Genomic DNA, 16,445 nt, shown 5'->3' on the forward strand with positions numbered 1-16,445 from the left:
AGTGAGCTGCAGCAAACCCCCACGTGCCCAGCTGTGTTTCAGGCTGGGCTGTGCTGAAGGAAAGAAATAAAACAAATGATACTATAAAACACTTAAAAGAGAGGAGGCCAATTGGGGGCACACGCAATACATTTTTAAAATGTCATAGCAAGCTAAGGCATTCTAATTAACATGTCTAGAATTAAAAAATATAATCTTTCCACTCTTAAACCTCTTGGGTTTTTGCTTGGAGTAGAGTGAGTTAGGCAATTACTTCTGGCCATGCCGCCCCCAAATAGAAAATGGCACTAGCGTTTATATAGCATCTCATATTTCATGTTAAGTACACTATTTGCTGTCTTAACAAGTTGTTTCAAGAGTAAATTTCACAACAAAAATTTTGCTGAAAATCTCAGTGTTACAGTATCGGAAAGTGAAAACTTACCTCTGCTCAGGTTTTTTGTCTGTCTTTGGAAAATGTCACATTCTTCATATGTTGTTCAGCTGGGCTGTACTTGGAGCCTAACCTGCTCTTTGCTGCCTGTTCCCACCCCAGAGCGGCGTCAGCGAGGTTATGTGTCTGAAGGGTGAATTTGGGGGGCTGATTTGGCAGAAAAGTAACTGTTTCTGCCAGATTATTTTCGGTCAGCTTGGCTGCCTGAGCTGGCTTACACCCCAGCTGAACCAAGTGTCTCGGGGCAGGAGACGGACACTGACGATGCCAGGAGCTGTGTTTGCAGGGCAGCAGCTCAAGGAGCTCTGCGCTTTGGATGTTTATGGTGGGCAAAATGTTGTACTAACTTGGTGTGGGAAAGTCTGAAGGTACCAGTTTTAGGGAATTCAGTAGTTTTATCCTCTTTATTCATTAAGGAGGTGATTATAGCTGCAACAGATGACTGCTTCTAAAAACAAAACTGAGCAATCTTTTAAAATGCACTGCTGAATTTTAATTAAAAATCTTTGTACCAGCTGATTCCCGTAAAGGTTCTGGCTAACAGGTATCCTGCCTAGTGTAGCAGAAAAACTTCACCTTCAGTTCTCACAAGCCTTCCTTTCCCCCGGGGGACCAGCTCCGTTCCTGCTTCCAGTGGACTGCTGCCAGTCCAGCAGCTATTTTATATTTAGGCAGCGGACCAGCCTGTGCGCCGCTGTGGCGGTGGGGTGTGATGCCAAGCCCTGTGCGCAGAGTCCGGCGTCCCCCCAGGCTGCTGCTCGTGCTCTGCTCTTTCCCGTCTCACGTAGAAGGTGTCGGGAGGCTCCAGGCTGCAGGTCCCCGTTTCCCTGCTGCGTGCTGTCCGGAAGCGCGGGGACAGATCCTGCACAAACAGCTCGGCCACAAACCGGCATGTTTGGGGCCCCCGGCTCACGGGAGGGGCTGGGACGGCAGGGCGTGCTTTCCCCATTAGTAATGGCTTGGAGGGACCTCGTTTTGCAACTGGGACTTAACTGTTTGGACTGTATTGAGTTTAGCTGCTGGGAACGTAAACAGCCATAGCTGCTGTAGTCTGGGCTTCGTAATCTCAGTTTGGGACGGGCTGTGTTCCTGATGTGCCCCGGGGGAGGCTTACAGTGGAGGGTCTCCAGGCTGGAGGCCAGCTACCAGCGCTGCGGGGCTTGATAACGCCCTTGGGAACACGCTCTGCAATGAAATCTTCCAGTTCTTAATCAGTTCTTGATTCCAGAAGGCAATGATGCTTCATAGCTTTATGCTACTGACTAGTTAAGAGACAAATAAGACAAGTAAGGGATGAGGACAAAACTAATTAGCATTGAGAAAGAATTCTATTTTCTATAAATTTGCTAATCCTCTAATTAGTCAGCATAAGGAATTAGGGTCCTGTGAAGCTCCAGTTAGATGTAAACTTTAAACGAGTAGTACCTGTTATTCAGCGGAAGACAGATACCTTTGATGGTTTGTTGCTTTTCCCCGCGGTGACTGCGCAGTAAGGAGATAGGCTGCGCTGCTATCGCAAGGCTGCATTTTCTGTTTCGTGGTTGTGGTCACTGAAAACCAGCGTTAGTGGCTCTTTCTTGGCTTCCTTATTAAAGGTGGAATGTGGGCCTGCAGGAAGGGTGAGGTCTTCCCTCTCTGCGTTTCCGAACCTGACATCATCATCGGTGGCTTTTCTAAATGAGCGCTGGCCTGGGGACGCTGTCCTGCTGCCACCGAGGACTGGGGGAAACATCCCTGACTTCAGAGGAGGAGATCCGGATTTTCAAGCTGTGACTTTAAATCCTTGATAAACCAGTTAGGTGTGCAAAGGGCATTTAAGATAAATACATGAAAATTGTTTTGCACTTCACATAATGATATATAGTCTGCTGGTAACCATCTTTTAAATGAAAACAAACTTCTGCTAGCACATTACTGAGCCATCTTTGCTTTTCGCTCAAATGAATATAACTTCTTAGGAAAAAGGAGGGGAAGGAGAAATCAAACTTTAGATTTATCAAAAGTTGTGTGGAAGTTCTATACTGCTTGGTGGTTTTAAATTAATGTGGCTAAAGCCATTCCAAAGCATCTAGTAACTTCACAGTAGTATAATAAAAGGTTCTGTTGAGCACAAATATGGGACAATATTAGAAGGAACGTTGTTTCCTCCGAAGATAATTCCTATAAAATGCATTTCATGATTCCCAATAGCTGAAAGTGAATTTGCAAAATCTTGTAGTACTTTGATTATTTGGGCATGGGTGGGAAAAACTACGTGAACTCTCAGTCAATCACTATTCTTGTGATTATCAGCAGTTCAGGGGTTTTAATGATGTGTACATATCCAGTTATAAGTACTCTAAATGTTCTTAGAAGTTGTTTTGAATTATGCCACCTGAGGTGGCTGTTTTATTTCCTAAAACTGCTGGTTAGGGTAAGGTTGTGTGTTCTCTTCTGGTATGTCAGATCTCCGCTTCCGTGGTGTCTGTTTCATGTCACGTCAGTATGTGAGCGTGTCAGCATCCACGGGGAATGAACTGCTGACGCCTTCGTCTAATCTAACTTTCTCTTACACTGAGCCAAATTAAGGCCTAGAGAGATATACAGGGGAGTCAGCGCAAGCTCACTTGCGTAATGTAAATACAGAAACCAGCTGCGTTTTCTCTTAAGCAGATCTGTAGGCAAAAGAAGGAAGCTGGGAGCTGGATGTATGTGCAGGCTAAGAGGGCAGCTTCTGGGGCGCTAGTTAACTGCCCCGCAAATCTTCTGTTAAATGCCGATTGCTTTAACGAGGAACTCTTAGCGTGGTTGGAACTACAAGTAGCCATTCCTAAATATCAAAATGAAATAATTTCCAATAGGGTGTTTTATTTATAAACAGCTGCATCTGTTGTTGAAAGAAGTCTGTTTTTACGGAAGGCACCTTGAGCTGTGTTGCTGAGCGAGCCTCTGGCAGGTAAATGCAGTCTGCTCAGCCGGCTGCCTTCGCAGGGCTGCGCTCCGGCATCCGCGCTCTGTTGATCCTGGCGTACAGTGTGCCGCCTTGATCAGGGTGGGATTTTACCCAACAGGCATTTGAATCGGTGCTTCTTGATAGGCATGGCTTAGGCTGACTTGGTATTTAAGGTGAGCCGTTTGCTAAGATGTGTCTAGGTGAGGTACGGAGCTAAAGCCATGTGCCGTTCGGTAGCGTTGTACAGACTGTGCCATACACTCTCTCTTAAAGGTGGGTAAAATTTAATTCCATGAAAGCTGCTAGGGAAAGGCATCCATTCACCTGTGGAAAACAGGACTGAGAAGAAGTGTTTGAGACCAAAGGCCATGTTAGCCGTGGTACATACAGCCCCTTCTTCTTGAAGGGCAAGTACAGTATCAAATTCAGTTTTAGAAATAGAGATGGCTCATCTCTTACACGATCTGTTAAAGGACAGAAAACTCTGGCTGCTCAAGAATTTTGTATAAAACCATTATCATGCACAGCACAATGTTCCTACAGAAACATTTAGTAGCTCTGTACTCTTCTATGGAATCAGTGAGCCGATGCATGTAGTAGTTGCCACTTAAGATTACATTAAAATCTGTTTAAGAATGCGCTGCTATAGCTGGAGTATTCTTATGCCGTTGTTCTTCCATGTAATTTCTGGTGGGATTTCGCAAGACTAAAAAAAAAAAAAATTAAAGTCGAATTACTGCGCTCTAACAGGATACAATTTTGATCAGAGACAGTATTTCTGTTTGTGTGGAAGAAAAGTTTACCAATCTTGTATGTGTTTTACTAAATAAACTGCAAGCACTGTAATATTTATTTATGTTGCTATCAAAGTATTTAAGTGGCTTTTGTCTTGTTGAGGTTTTGAGCATTACTGTATTCTGATATTTAATTATTAAACACCTTATGGTTCACAAATAGTTCAAGCAGATAATGTGCCATGAAATTGAAGTCAAATGCCTTAAATAATAATAAAAAAAAAACAACAACAAAAAAAACCAAAACACCCAACTAAGAAAACACCAAACCCCAGCTTAAATTGAATGAATATTGTCTTTCGAGGCATTCCGCATGTTCAGCTGATGAAGCCTGATCAAGAAAATTAGCTTTCTGTGCGTGACCAGTCTTGCACTAGGTTATTAAACACATTTTAGGACCAGAAGGAAGTAAGTGTAGTAGATGAGGAACCCTGACAGCGGTGAGGGGAACTCTGAACAGGAAAATAGAGTACTGGAGTACCTCCAAGTCCTCTCTGGCGATAGTACGTGTAGTAACAGTGAACAGCCAAGTAGAAGAGATCACAGGTGAACTAGATTTATCTTTCTCTATTTTATAGCTCTAGCAAAGGTAGGATAAAGCAGTGTTATAGCAAATGAGTCAATGCCAAATAAATCTGTGTCAACATTAAACAATTCAAAGTTTATGTGTAGACTGGGATTGGAAGAAGGTGTGGAATTGTATGTGTAAAGGTTTGAGTCTGTTTGTAACAACTGTTAATATTTTGTCTGGAAGTATGTGTAAGTATTCAGATATTTTTCTGTTGAGGGTAGACCTTTACTGGGACTGCTATTAACTTCTGATGATGTTTTTAAGTAATAAATCTTTTAGCATTATGGAATTCAGCAAAGTTTGTGTGTGTGTAAGGTTAAGTGCAGGTGTTCAGGCTACCATTTCCACTGATTGCTGATTGATAAAGCTCTGCAGTGGTGAAAAGATGAAGTTGTCTGTCTTGCTTTTCTCATGTTTTTTGTATTCCTTTACATTCAGGCGCATTGTTAACATTACCTGATTAACAACGTGGAGTGAAAATCAAATTGCTTCAATACATCTTTGCATTCAAATGAAGTTACTCAGGATTCCAGTTTGTTTTCTGTTTAAAAACTGTGTGCAGTCTGAAATATCATTAGAGCTTGGTGCGGCGGATTCGTGCTGTGGGCTGGGAATTCTGGGAATGTCAGGCTTTTCCAAGCACTCTGTGCTGGGCAAGCCACCCATGTTCACTCCTTGGCCAGGGCCAGGAGCCAGGGCTACGTACAGCCTCGTGAACATGGTGGTGTCTGCAGCAATGGTCATAACGGGATTATAACTTGAAACTCAGCGGGTTTTGTTGAAAACATTGTAGGAATATTTGACCCTGAACATGCTAATTAGTCTGACAATGGTCTTTTTTCCTCCCTTAGGGCTGAGAAAACGGAGGTACTTAGTGAAGACCTGTTGCAGGTATTGTAACACAGTTAATACGTATTTTTTAAATGCTCTTTGTGAAGTTTGAGTCTTCTGAGTTTTATGGACTACCTAACATGGGGGGAAGAAGGTACTGCTCATGACAGGGATGAAAACAAAGATGTCTGGCTGACTTCTCAGCATATGCCAAAAAAATCATGATACAATTTGAATGGAAGAACTTGGGTACTTCTGTTTCTGAAGCTGATCATATGGCTTGATAAAGTGAAGGAGGAAGCATTTTTGCTTTTAATTAGATGAACTAGCTTGTTAAGCTTATGAACCATTAGTGCTAATGACTTGCCAGTCTGGTGGAGGACGATGAGCTGGGAAGAAACTATGATTAGGCACAGCTGGTTTCTGTCTTCATTTCAGTTTCTCTTGAAGAGGTCAACTTGGGCCTTGAGAGAGGTGGCAAAAAACATGCCAACTGCTTGCTAATAGATAATGTCAGGGTTTTTTTTCCTGAAAGTCTGGAATTGCTCCAAATAAGCGTATAAATGCTTCTTATTTAGTGTGTGATATTTCTCAAATTTGTCAAACTGACATTTGATTTGTTTGCAGACTTGTCATCTTTTTGAAAGTATACTGTCTAATCAGACAGTACTTTCATGGTGGAATTATAGTTGCAACTGTTAGATTAATAAAGTTGACTGATTACACGGAACAAATTTTACTACAGACTTGTTCTACATAGTTTTCTTCCTCTGGTTACTTTGTGAAAGACTTTATGTTCTGCCCTTTTTCTTTTTTTTTCTTTCTTTTTTTTTAAATTGGGAAGGGAAGTCAGGCTAGCTTAGCTGCTCCACGGGACCTTGAGTATAATGGTTATTTCAAATTGATTATAAAGCATCTTAGTATGCTTAAGTTCAGGACCTCTGTATGAAACATGGAAGCCAAACAAATGATGCAAGTACTTTTATTTCAAATCTCTCCAGCTGTTCAGCTTAAAGTAGAAGATGAGAGAATGTATCAGCCTTAAAACTTGAATTTTGCACAGATACATGAAATCATCTTGAGTAATGGTGAAATGAGCTGACCTGAAACATTTTACTCTGCTTTTCAGGAGGCTGTTTTATGTGAGCCATAAATACCTTAAGAGTTGGACAATGCTACTTTTAATTTCTGAAGAGATGTGTACAATTAAATGGCATAGAGGATGTTAAAACACCTTGACAGCCTTCAAGGGCCCATCTGTTTTCTTGGTTAGCTGCAGAATAGTAACGAGAAGCGAAAGCCAAAAGTACTGCTTCTTGTTGCCAAAAAAATTTTGCAAGCAAGGCTTTCCCAGGCACAGAGCAGACTGGCTACACCCAACTGGAAGAATTTACTCACTTGTTTGTTTGCTCTTGGGGGCTTGTGGAGGGGAGGGAGGCGCTTATCTAACTAAAGAGCTTAAAATCGTGGTACTGTTCACTTTATAAACATGTTTCACAGTGTTCTTTTTTATATTTAGCTCAAGCTTTGACATAGGATTGCCATAGCTTTTTTTTCTGTTTTCTGAACTGTAATATTCCATTTCAAGTATCTCTGTTAAATGCGTTCCTGTGTGAAGACAAGGAATATAATTCAGTACTGCAAAGGCTTCTACAATAAACCCACTTTCTGGCATGCCCTTATAGTGTATAATAAAGCAATTGTGTGCTGTTTTGTACACTGAAGATGCCCTGTGGGTACAGACAGCATGGCCTGTAGGTCACATTTTCAGTTCAAAGGTAGCTTAATGGAGATTAATGTCGTTCTTGGTTTTCCTCACATCTTTGAACTAAAAAGCCAATCAGAAAGGAGAATATATTATCATGAAGTTTTGGGGTCATGTTCTTCCTATCAGCCTTCTGCCCTTTCAGTTTGGCATTCAGACTGCCTTGAAAGAGGCTGTTGGAAATATACGTGCTCCAAAGTCTTTCTAAGGAACGTAAGCCACCATGCCTGGCCAACAAGGGCCACGTTAGTCTGCTGGGATCTGTAAGATGGTTCAGTTACAGGATGTCACTGTTTCAAGTGTGAGAAAAAACCCTGCGCTCGGTATTTTCAGAATTCTTAACTACGTGACCTTGCAAAAATAAATGCTTTCACAAGTAGCGTATGGTTTAGAATGTGTTGGTGGTATTTAATCTTGAAGATCACGCAACAGAAATGAATCGTCTTACCTGCAACAGTAGACCACAAACAGTACCTTCTTGTTCTTGTATCTTCATATGGACTTGTTTGAAGTGGACTTGATTTTGAGCTTGTTGATATGCTCTGTAAATAAAAGGCAATGCCTTGTGCTTTCAGAGCAGTCCTTCTTGGGCAGTTTCTCTGCACCCTACTCTAATAGATTTTACAAAGCTTTTTGAGATCAACTTGGATTCATCTTGTGGCTGTCAAAAGCTTTTAGTCCCTTTAGTGCCCCGTAGCCAGTGAAACTTCAGTCTGCCTACATTGGCCCTCCAGTTCATCGACCCTCCTTTACTGGTTCTTTTCCACCTTCCCTTTGGACTTGCAAAGGCTGCTGCTGGGCAGCACAGCCTGAAGACCCAGCTTTGGGTGCTCTTCCAGGCTACAGAGGAGCAGAACTGCTGCTCCCCTCTTCTGAAAGGAAATGGGGAGCCCCGTCCCGCACTTGCTTGTGCGTTCAGGACAGGGCTCCTATGTCATGTCCACAAGAAGTGATTCAGTGCTGATACCCACCAAATCCCCGTCTGTCTGTGCCTCCCTCCACTGGCATCTTCTCCCTCGCAACTTCTCCCAACCCATGCCCATGAAGGCTCCTCTTCTGCTGGATCTGCTATCCCTTTTAGTAGCTGTAGTTTTTACTAGCAGCTTTTTTGGGGACCTACTTACATCCTTTCAACTGTAACCACTTTAGGGATATACATGTCCCATCCTGGTAGTGCCAAATAGACCTGTTGGGAAGAAAACATGTCATTCTTACCTGGATGTAAAACATCCTAAATGAAAATTTTTAGCATTTTATGTGCATTAGAACATAGCATCCTGCCTTCTCTGGAAAAAACAACAGTGTGTATCCTGATTTAAATCCAGATACTGTGCCCTTAACAGGAGCTTACACAGGGTGTAATAACTTAGCACTAAAATTACTACTTTTTCAGCGGATCTGTATTTATGATTGATAGGAAAGCTGGGGAGAATCATTGCCCTCCTGAAAATGTAAGAGGAGTGATTTTAGAGCTGTATCAAAAACTAGAGTCTGTTCAGATTATTTCTACAGATGAAATTGACTTTTTTTTCTCCTTGCTTTTTAAATAGAAGCCATTCCAAAGGGCCTCCTTTTATTCTTGGTGAGTCATCAAAATGCAGATAAACCGCATTCTTTTGATACTGTGCATAGAGAGCTCAGTGCCATAAGCAGTTCTGTCCCAGTGCTCATCACTTTGTTTGCTTTTGGTGTTCTTTGAAATAAAATAGTCCAAATTCCTTACTTGAAGCCCCTTAAAAGAAAAGTTTATTAGTGTATATCTTTGTCACATTCACAGTCTATATATTAACCATGTTCCAGATGCACAAACAAGAGTTCTGTTTACCACAGTGTATCGACACCTTTTTTTTTTAATTTCACATCCCTTTTGAATCCCATTAATCTCTCCCTGAAAATAGTATTTTGCTTAGCATTTAGGGGATTTGTATTTAACGGCCAGAGAAGGAAAACCAATAGAAAGCTTCCTGTACACGTGCTTGGCCCAGTGTAAAAGGAGCAGTCAGGTATGTCTTTAGTCTTCTACTTTACAAGGTTGCAGTGAAAAAAATAGGAGTTTTCCCACAGTTTTCTCCCTGAATTAGATACCTGCATGCGCCATTCATCTCAGACGGCAAGTATCAACCTGATTCGCTTTTGCTGAGACAAAAAGTAGGAGCAGTGCTTTCCTCCCTCTTCCACTCTTCAGTTTTGCGAGTGTTGCGAGCTCCACCTGAATTGCTGTGCCACTGAGAAAAAAGCAATTTAAATCTCTTTCCAACCATTTTTGCTGTCAGGCGCTTCTGCTCAGCGTCTGAACTTCTTTTAAGCTGTAGAACTTGAGAAATATGCAACCCAGAACTAAGTGTGGTACAGGAGGAAGATTTTCTGCTGAGGCCAGGGAAATAACTTCTGTTTTTTGCTTTGTTTTCTCTTCCTCCTCTCCCCCTCCTGCCAACCAGATCGAGAGACGTCTTGACACTGTGAGATCTGTTTGCCACATTGCACAGAAACGATTAATCGCGTGTTTTCAAGGCCAGCATGGTACAGATCCTGATAAGAGACATGTAAGTACAACGGCCCTTTGGCTTGTCTTCTGAGACTGGTCTGAATACGCTCTGGCCTTCTAGATACTGATCAGCTGCTATGCCTCGAATTATCCAAGAAAAGAAAAACTCTGTAAAATCATCTCACATGTTGATGTCATTTGGTAAAATGCTAGCTGTAATTCCCCATCCGTGTATAGGACCGTGACCTTGGAGTACCTTAGTAGTGTCAGGACACTCACTTGTTTCTGCAATGTGCTGAGTACTTACAGCTTTCGTAAGACCTAAGAAGAGAAGATACTCTGCAACTTTGATCAAGCTCCTCATATTTAGAATTACCTTTGTGCACTGACATCTCCAATTAACTTTAAATGTTTTTCTGTACTTTTGATTTCTGCCCATCTTTAGCAAAGCCATACGTAGGTTTTCGTAAAGCATTAGAACCAGAAGTAATTAACATTCAAGTTTTCTCCTTGTATTGAATAATAGAGACCTCCTGAAAACATGGGCACACAGAACGAACCTCTGCAGAGAGAGGTTGACAAGCTAGTTGCTTAGATTTCAAGTTAAAGCTGTTTATCTCAACTACTATCAAAGACAAACACGTTTTTGGGCCAGTCATTCCAACTAAGACTGAGAAGAAAGTATCTGAGGAGTCTTGAGGCTTGAAACTTTTTGTGACTTGGCATTTTCTTAAAGCCAAAGAATGAACTGCATATGTGTATAATAGAAACCACATGCAAGAAGAGAACAATCTTAGTTGGGATGTACTGGGAAAGCTGGAGAGGGTGAATAGCGCTAAGCTAAGGACTGTTCCTTCTGTTCCATAGAAAAAACTTCCTCTAACAGCTCTTGCTCAAAATATGCAAGAAGGATCTGTCCAGCTAAGTGATGAAACTTTGTTGGGGTAAGTATTTGGCTTTATAAGTTCCAATCTGTCATTTTATTGCCTGCAGGGTTCTAATTAGAGACTTTGGGTACCTGAAGGCTGTTTTCAGTCTAATGAAACTAATATTTCTAGGTTCCTTCTCTAATCTAAAGGGAGAAAAACTGAGCAAACATTTCTTCTTGAGGCATTCTGGGGGCAAGTTTTAGGCTTGCTCTGAATTGCATTACAGAGTAATCTGATTCTCTGCTATCTTAAAAGCTTTTGAAAATGGCTTTTCTCCTTGTGGATTAGTAAAATTATTATTTTCATTTAAAGTTTAAAACTTAGTGTAAATACTGCATTCTGCAGTTTTGTGTTAATGACTTAAAATAATGGCAATTTGTGTTAATGGCTTCTAGTTCAAAATAACGCCAATTTCCTTATCCTGGCAAAGTGCATATTTGCAACTTACAGGAAAGTGGCTGAAACAAATGAACGTCAATATATTAAATTCCTAGAGCAAATGTGTTTCCTCGTTGCTGATGGGAATTCTAATGGAGACAGCGTAGAATGACCTTAAAAACCTTTGTGTGCGGTTTTGTGAGCTGTTGCAGGAGATTTAAACATGGATAAAAGTCTTAGAGAATAGGGTTTTTCCTTAGAACAAGCTTAAAACAAACGTCAAATCATGGGTTTGGAACCTGAGGCTGCTGCATATGTGATTGCTTAGTACTATAATGTTAAGACTTTTTCACATTAAAGGGGCTTAGGAGAAAATTAAATACTGCATTGAGCAATTTTCCTGCTTCTGGTGAGATGGAAGGTTGGGCTTTGAAGTAAGTACTAACCTCTCTGCCCTCAGGGCCTGTATAGTCACCTGGATGACTTAAAGCCTCCAAAAATGTTGTAATGGCTAAGGAATTTTAGAAAACAGAGCTTCAATAACACTCCTTGCCTATCCCAAATTTGTCCGTGATGGCATAAAGCATCTTGGTTTTATGCTATTAAGTAATGCCTTGCTTTATACAACACAAAGCTTTCCAGAAGGGTAGCAGGACAAAAAAGGGCCACCACTGTTTCGTTTCAAATATTCCTTTGGTCAGTAGTAACTCACATTACAACTTCCTATAATTCTTAAAGGAAAATGCTAGATACGTGTGGTGATGCAGAGAATAAACTGGCAATGGAGCTCTCTCAGCATGAAGTACAGATCGAAAGAGAAGTTTTAGATCCACTGTGTCTACTAACAGAGGTAAGTCACTTCAGCCTGCCTGAAGAAATAAATCTGGTTTTATGTATAAACTGAGCAAAAACGGTTTGTCTCATTGCTAATAATAAAACTTTTAAGGAGTCATGCATTAGTGGTGGAAAGTGATACGAAATCTGCAAAATGTAGTTTATCACCATACGCAATTTAAAAATAAATGTAAGCCTTGAATTCTCCTTTTAGACAGAGATACCAAACATTCAGAAGCAGAGGAAGCAGCTTGCAAAGCTGGTGTTGGACTGGGATTCTGCAAGAGGAAGGTAAGAAATAATTTTAGTAACTAGGTCCTTTTCTGTTCATGTTAACTTCTTGTTGCTGTATCATGGCATCTGATCTGATGCTGGTACTTGCTTCTGAAATGCTACTGCATGCACGTTAATACTTTGCCAAAAAAAAGACAAACTTACATTTAAGTTATTCAAAAAAGGACTCATGACTACTAGATCCAAGCAGAATGAAGATTTTGGAGCTCTTACATGCCTATATATAATTGGAAAAATGCTGTAAACTCATCTTCTTTCCAGTTCACTTAAGCTGTCACATAAGGAATAGGAGTCTAATTTTGTAACCGTGCCAAGTGCTTTTACAGCATTATATTGAACCAGCTCATTGGTAGGGTCCTACGTTGTTCAAATTACCCTTAAGTCCCTTTAAACGGTCTTAAACTGTGGTGATAATTTATGTAGCATTTTCTGGGATTGGTAGTTCTAACATATTATCCACCCATGTTACAGACTGTGCAGAATGCAGGATTTCTTGTGCATTTTTATAGTTGTTTACCTGTGTCTGAATTATGCCAACACGTCATAAATGGTGTGTTTTGAACATCTTCCTTAGTTCTGTTGGAAAACCTCTTGGTTGGGCTTGTTTCTTGTCAAAAGAAACCAATTTCAAGGGAGCCATAAATGCAGATTCTTGTTTAATATTAGTTTTCACCAAATGACTGAAGCCTTTCTTCCACAGGTATAACCAAGCCCACAAGACTTCAGGAACAAATTTTCAAGTGCATCCTTCAAAAATAGAATCTCTTAAGGAAGAGATGGATGAAGCTGGAAATAAAGTAGAACAATGCAAGGTATGACAAGATGAGTCTATTATTTACATACCTCTCATTAGCAACAACAGCAATCAGGATATGGCTGCTTCTCCAAGCCTTGCATGTGGAACTGGCTATCTGATTACTGCAGTCGCAAATTATGTGGCTGTTAACAAACTATGTCTTATAGGTATATTAACGCTAGCTGATCTCTGTCTGAAATACTTTAACGAGAATTTTTTTTTTTTAAGATGGGTATTTTGCATTATTTTCTGTTTCAGTCTGAGACAGTTAAGAGAAGGAGCAGTGTCTTAGCCTGACGGAAATGTTCAGGGTGTCCATGTGCTTCAAGCCCCTGAGTAGCTGTGCAGTGTGAGCAACCTGGATGACATTCAGGCTGCTGACATGAAAGGAACATTCTATTAGAGCTCTGAGCAGTTCACATTCAGTTTCACTTCTCAGTTAATTGTCAAATACTACATTATGCTGCAGTTGAGCTGAGCAACAAAAACCTTTTAGTAGTACTTGTCTTTGTATGCAGGGATTGGCTGTAAATCACATATTGCCATAGAAGCCAATTGTTGATTTAAGTGGGCAACTGCTTTGCTGTATAAATCAAGGTTGGGCATTTTGAGTGATTTTTGCTTGGAAGAATACATGTAGCAGACTAAGGGGATTACTGACTTTGTGTACTGCCTGAACCGATAGTTCAAACTTACTGCAGGCAAAATAAACATATGTACTTCTGTCCTTGTATGTAAGTTGAAATGCCCCTGTAAATTTGATGTGCTATCTTGCATTCTTTTCTTTTTCAAAGGATCAGCTAGCAGCAGACATGTATAACTTTGTGTCCAAAGAAGGGGAATACGCTAGATGTTTTGTTATGGTGAGTATATTTTCAGTATGACATTGTTTGCAGCACGTTTGTGCGTAGGCACTCAATTCTCAAAGATTACATTTTGTGTGCTAAACCTTCTAGTCTTGTATTATGTGCTCATCAGAAGCTAATGCTCTCTTTGTTTTTAAAATGTGGCTTCTGTTCTCAGTTATTAGAAGCACAAGCAGATTACCATAGAAAAGCATTAGCAGTCATAGAAAAGGTCCTACCCGAAATTCAAGCCCATCAAGGTAAAGTAACCTGTGCTCTGGCTGATGCTTCTCCTTGCCTGTGCCACCTATGCACAATATTCTCCTCCTTTATCTTGATTCTCTTGCATGCAGACCTATTAAATAAGGCCATTTTGATCTACTTAACAATTTTACATTCCCAAGCATAATTCCATCTTTGTGTTCTTTGGAGTTCTCATATTTTAACACACTAATAAAATATTAAGGATCTTTCTGATACCCGAGAGAGTAAAGGAAGGATTTTTCTATTTGCTTGCAGTTTTCCTTGATATCATGTGGCAGTTGCTAATCCATACCTGGATTTTTAGGCCAGTGAGAGTTTCGTTGTGATTCGGGAACTTCTTAGGGGCCTTGCTTCTTGAGTGACTACTAGACGATTACCAGAAAACCTCCCCTTATTCTAAGGAGTTTGACTTTTTTTTCCTTCTTTTGTGCAGTCCGTTATCCCCGTGTGCCCACTGCACTACAGCTGGCTCATGGAGTATTCACATTCATGTGTTGAATAGCAGCAATACAGCTTCTTCTCTTCCCCATGCTACTAAGCTTTTTGTTGTCAGCAGGAGTTAAGGCGTATCATTAATGGCTTGGTATGAAGATACACTGTGCGGTGTTGAAATTGCTGTCCTAAATACTGGCTATACTGTCTCTTAATCTGCTGATTGCGTTGAACAAGATGTAGGCTGAACAAAGTCTGAGAAAAATACAATCTAAGCTGAGCAAGACTCAAGTATCTTCAGTTGTGGATGAACCATTAAACTAAATATATCAAGAAATATGAGCATCTTGCTGAAAGATGATATAGAATATCTGTACTCTGTAGATCTGGTGGGAGATAAGGTGGTGGAAACAAATGACACGCAGCATCAGGGCTGCATTATGGCTGTATGGAAGGTTCTCTGTTTGTGGATATGACTGCTTCAAATTTGTTGTTGTTGCTTAGCGGCTTTGTACAAACTTTTGATATGACAAATGCTTCAGAACAGATTAGCCTTCCTAGAAGGTGGGCTAGGAGGCATGGTGTCTAAGTGGTCCAGTGTCGAAGATCTAAGTGTAGGGCGTTACTTCAGTCGTGTTCCCAGCTGTAGTGTAAATTACTGCGACTTTGAACAATTACTAAGTTCTCTTCCTAATGTTTGCAGAACTGGGGAAAATGACATGTTTTCCTGGTTTGAGGACACATGTGCCTCTCGTGGTGTGTTAATGAGTGAGAGGAACTAAAGCCTTATGAGGGATGTAGTTGATGTGGTTTTGTAAACGAAAACGGTAAACTAAATCCTTTGCAGAAGCACATTGTGTCTTCAGAAGACTCTTTCAAAGTCCTTTCTTGACCTTTTTTCCACATAAAAGGAATAATGCATCTGTACTAACAATAACCTTTTACATCTGCATTTTTTCAATTAAGGCAGAAATGGGTGAAGAAGTAAATTATAGGAAACAAGAAATTCACATTCAAATTGGAGAAACTTGTGCCAATTTTGACTTTTGGAGTTAAGCAACAATTGAGAAATTGAATTGAAAATTTGTGCGAGTGTTACAGTGATGGGCTGTTAACATGGTAATCCTAACGTAAGATAGAGGGGCTGTTAACATCCATTTAAAGTTGCTGATTCCTTATATCAGCAATAAACTTCATGTTAATGGTTCAGTTTTTATCCACCTTAAATACAGTTAAAGCTAAGATCAGCCCAGGTCACGCAGTCTGGACAAAATTTTTCCTCAAAGATTCTTGCAGACCTTTTTATGTCTTGGCAAATCAGAACTAATGTAACTTACAGCCATTTGGTGGCACTTGTGCTGAGGCCTAGTAGGACATGCACTTCCAGTTATACAAAGGATTTGGATGTGGAATTCCATCCAGAAAGATGCAGAAGTATTTTTTTTCTTGAACACCAGCAGGCTCATTTTCTCTTTACTCATGATATAAAGGACTTTACCAATCAAGAGCTGTAAAACTCCTACTGTATTCTGAAAATTTCTTTGCTGTACTGGAGGCTTTCTTCTTTCCTTGTCTGGGACATAAATCGAGTGTTTGTTAGATATTTTGCTCAGTGTTTTGATACTCTCCAACTAGACAAATGGACTGAAAAACCAGCTTTTGGAACTCCATTAGAAGAGCATCTCAAGCGCAGTGGTCGTGAAATTGCAGTCCCTATTGAAGCCTGTGTAATGATGCTTTTGGAAACGGGAATGAGAGAGGAGGTAGGTAATGCCATATCACGTGCTATGAAGGACAGGAAAAAAGAGCTCAGTGAAACTCAGGGACCGGTGTCTGTACTTTTTAACAAGTTGCTTAAGTAG

At 40.5% G+C, this 16,445-nt stretch overlaps 1 protein-coding gene across 2 annotated transcripts in view; it reads left to right on the top strand.

The window, feature by feature from the left end:
• Nucleotides 1-16,445, top strand: part of ARHGAP17 (Rho GTPase activating protein 17) — a 48,373-nt gene that overhangs the window by 17,606 nt on the left and 14,322 nt on the right. For both annotated transcript variants that reach the window (XM_082490370.1, XM_082490371.1), the window contains exons 2-10: nt 5,582-5,621; nt 9,765-9,869; nt 10,679-10,755; nt 11,857-11,968; nt 12,167-12,243; nt 12,947-13,058; nt 13,837-13,905; nt 14,066-14,147; nt 16,219-16,346. In XM_082490370.1, coding sequence (XP_082346496.1) covers nt 5,582-5,621; nt 9,765-9,869; nt 10,679-10,755; nt 11,857-11,968; nt 12,167-12,243; nt 12,947-13,058; nt 13,837-13,905; nt 14,066-14,147; nt 16,219-16,346 — 802 coding nt within the window. The remainder of the gene's footprint in view (nt 1-5,581; nt 5,622-9,764; nt 9,870-10,678; nt 10,756-11,856; nt 11,969-12,166; nt 12,244-12,946; nt 13,059-13,836; nt 13,906-14,065; nt 14,148-16,218; nt 16,347-16,445) is intronic.

This window comes from Vanellus vanellus (assembly GCF_965231255.1).
Source record: "Vanellus vanellus genome assembly, chromosome: 14".
In the NCBI taxonomy this organism is placed as follows: Eukaryota; Metazoa; Chordata; class Aves; order Charadriiformes; family Charadriidae; genus Vanellus; species Vanellus vanellus.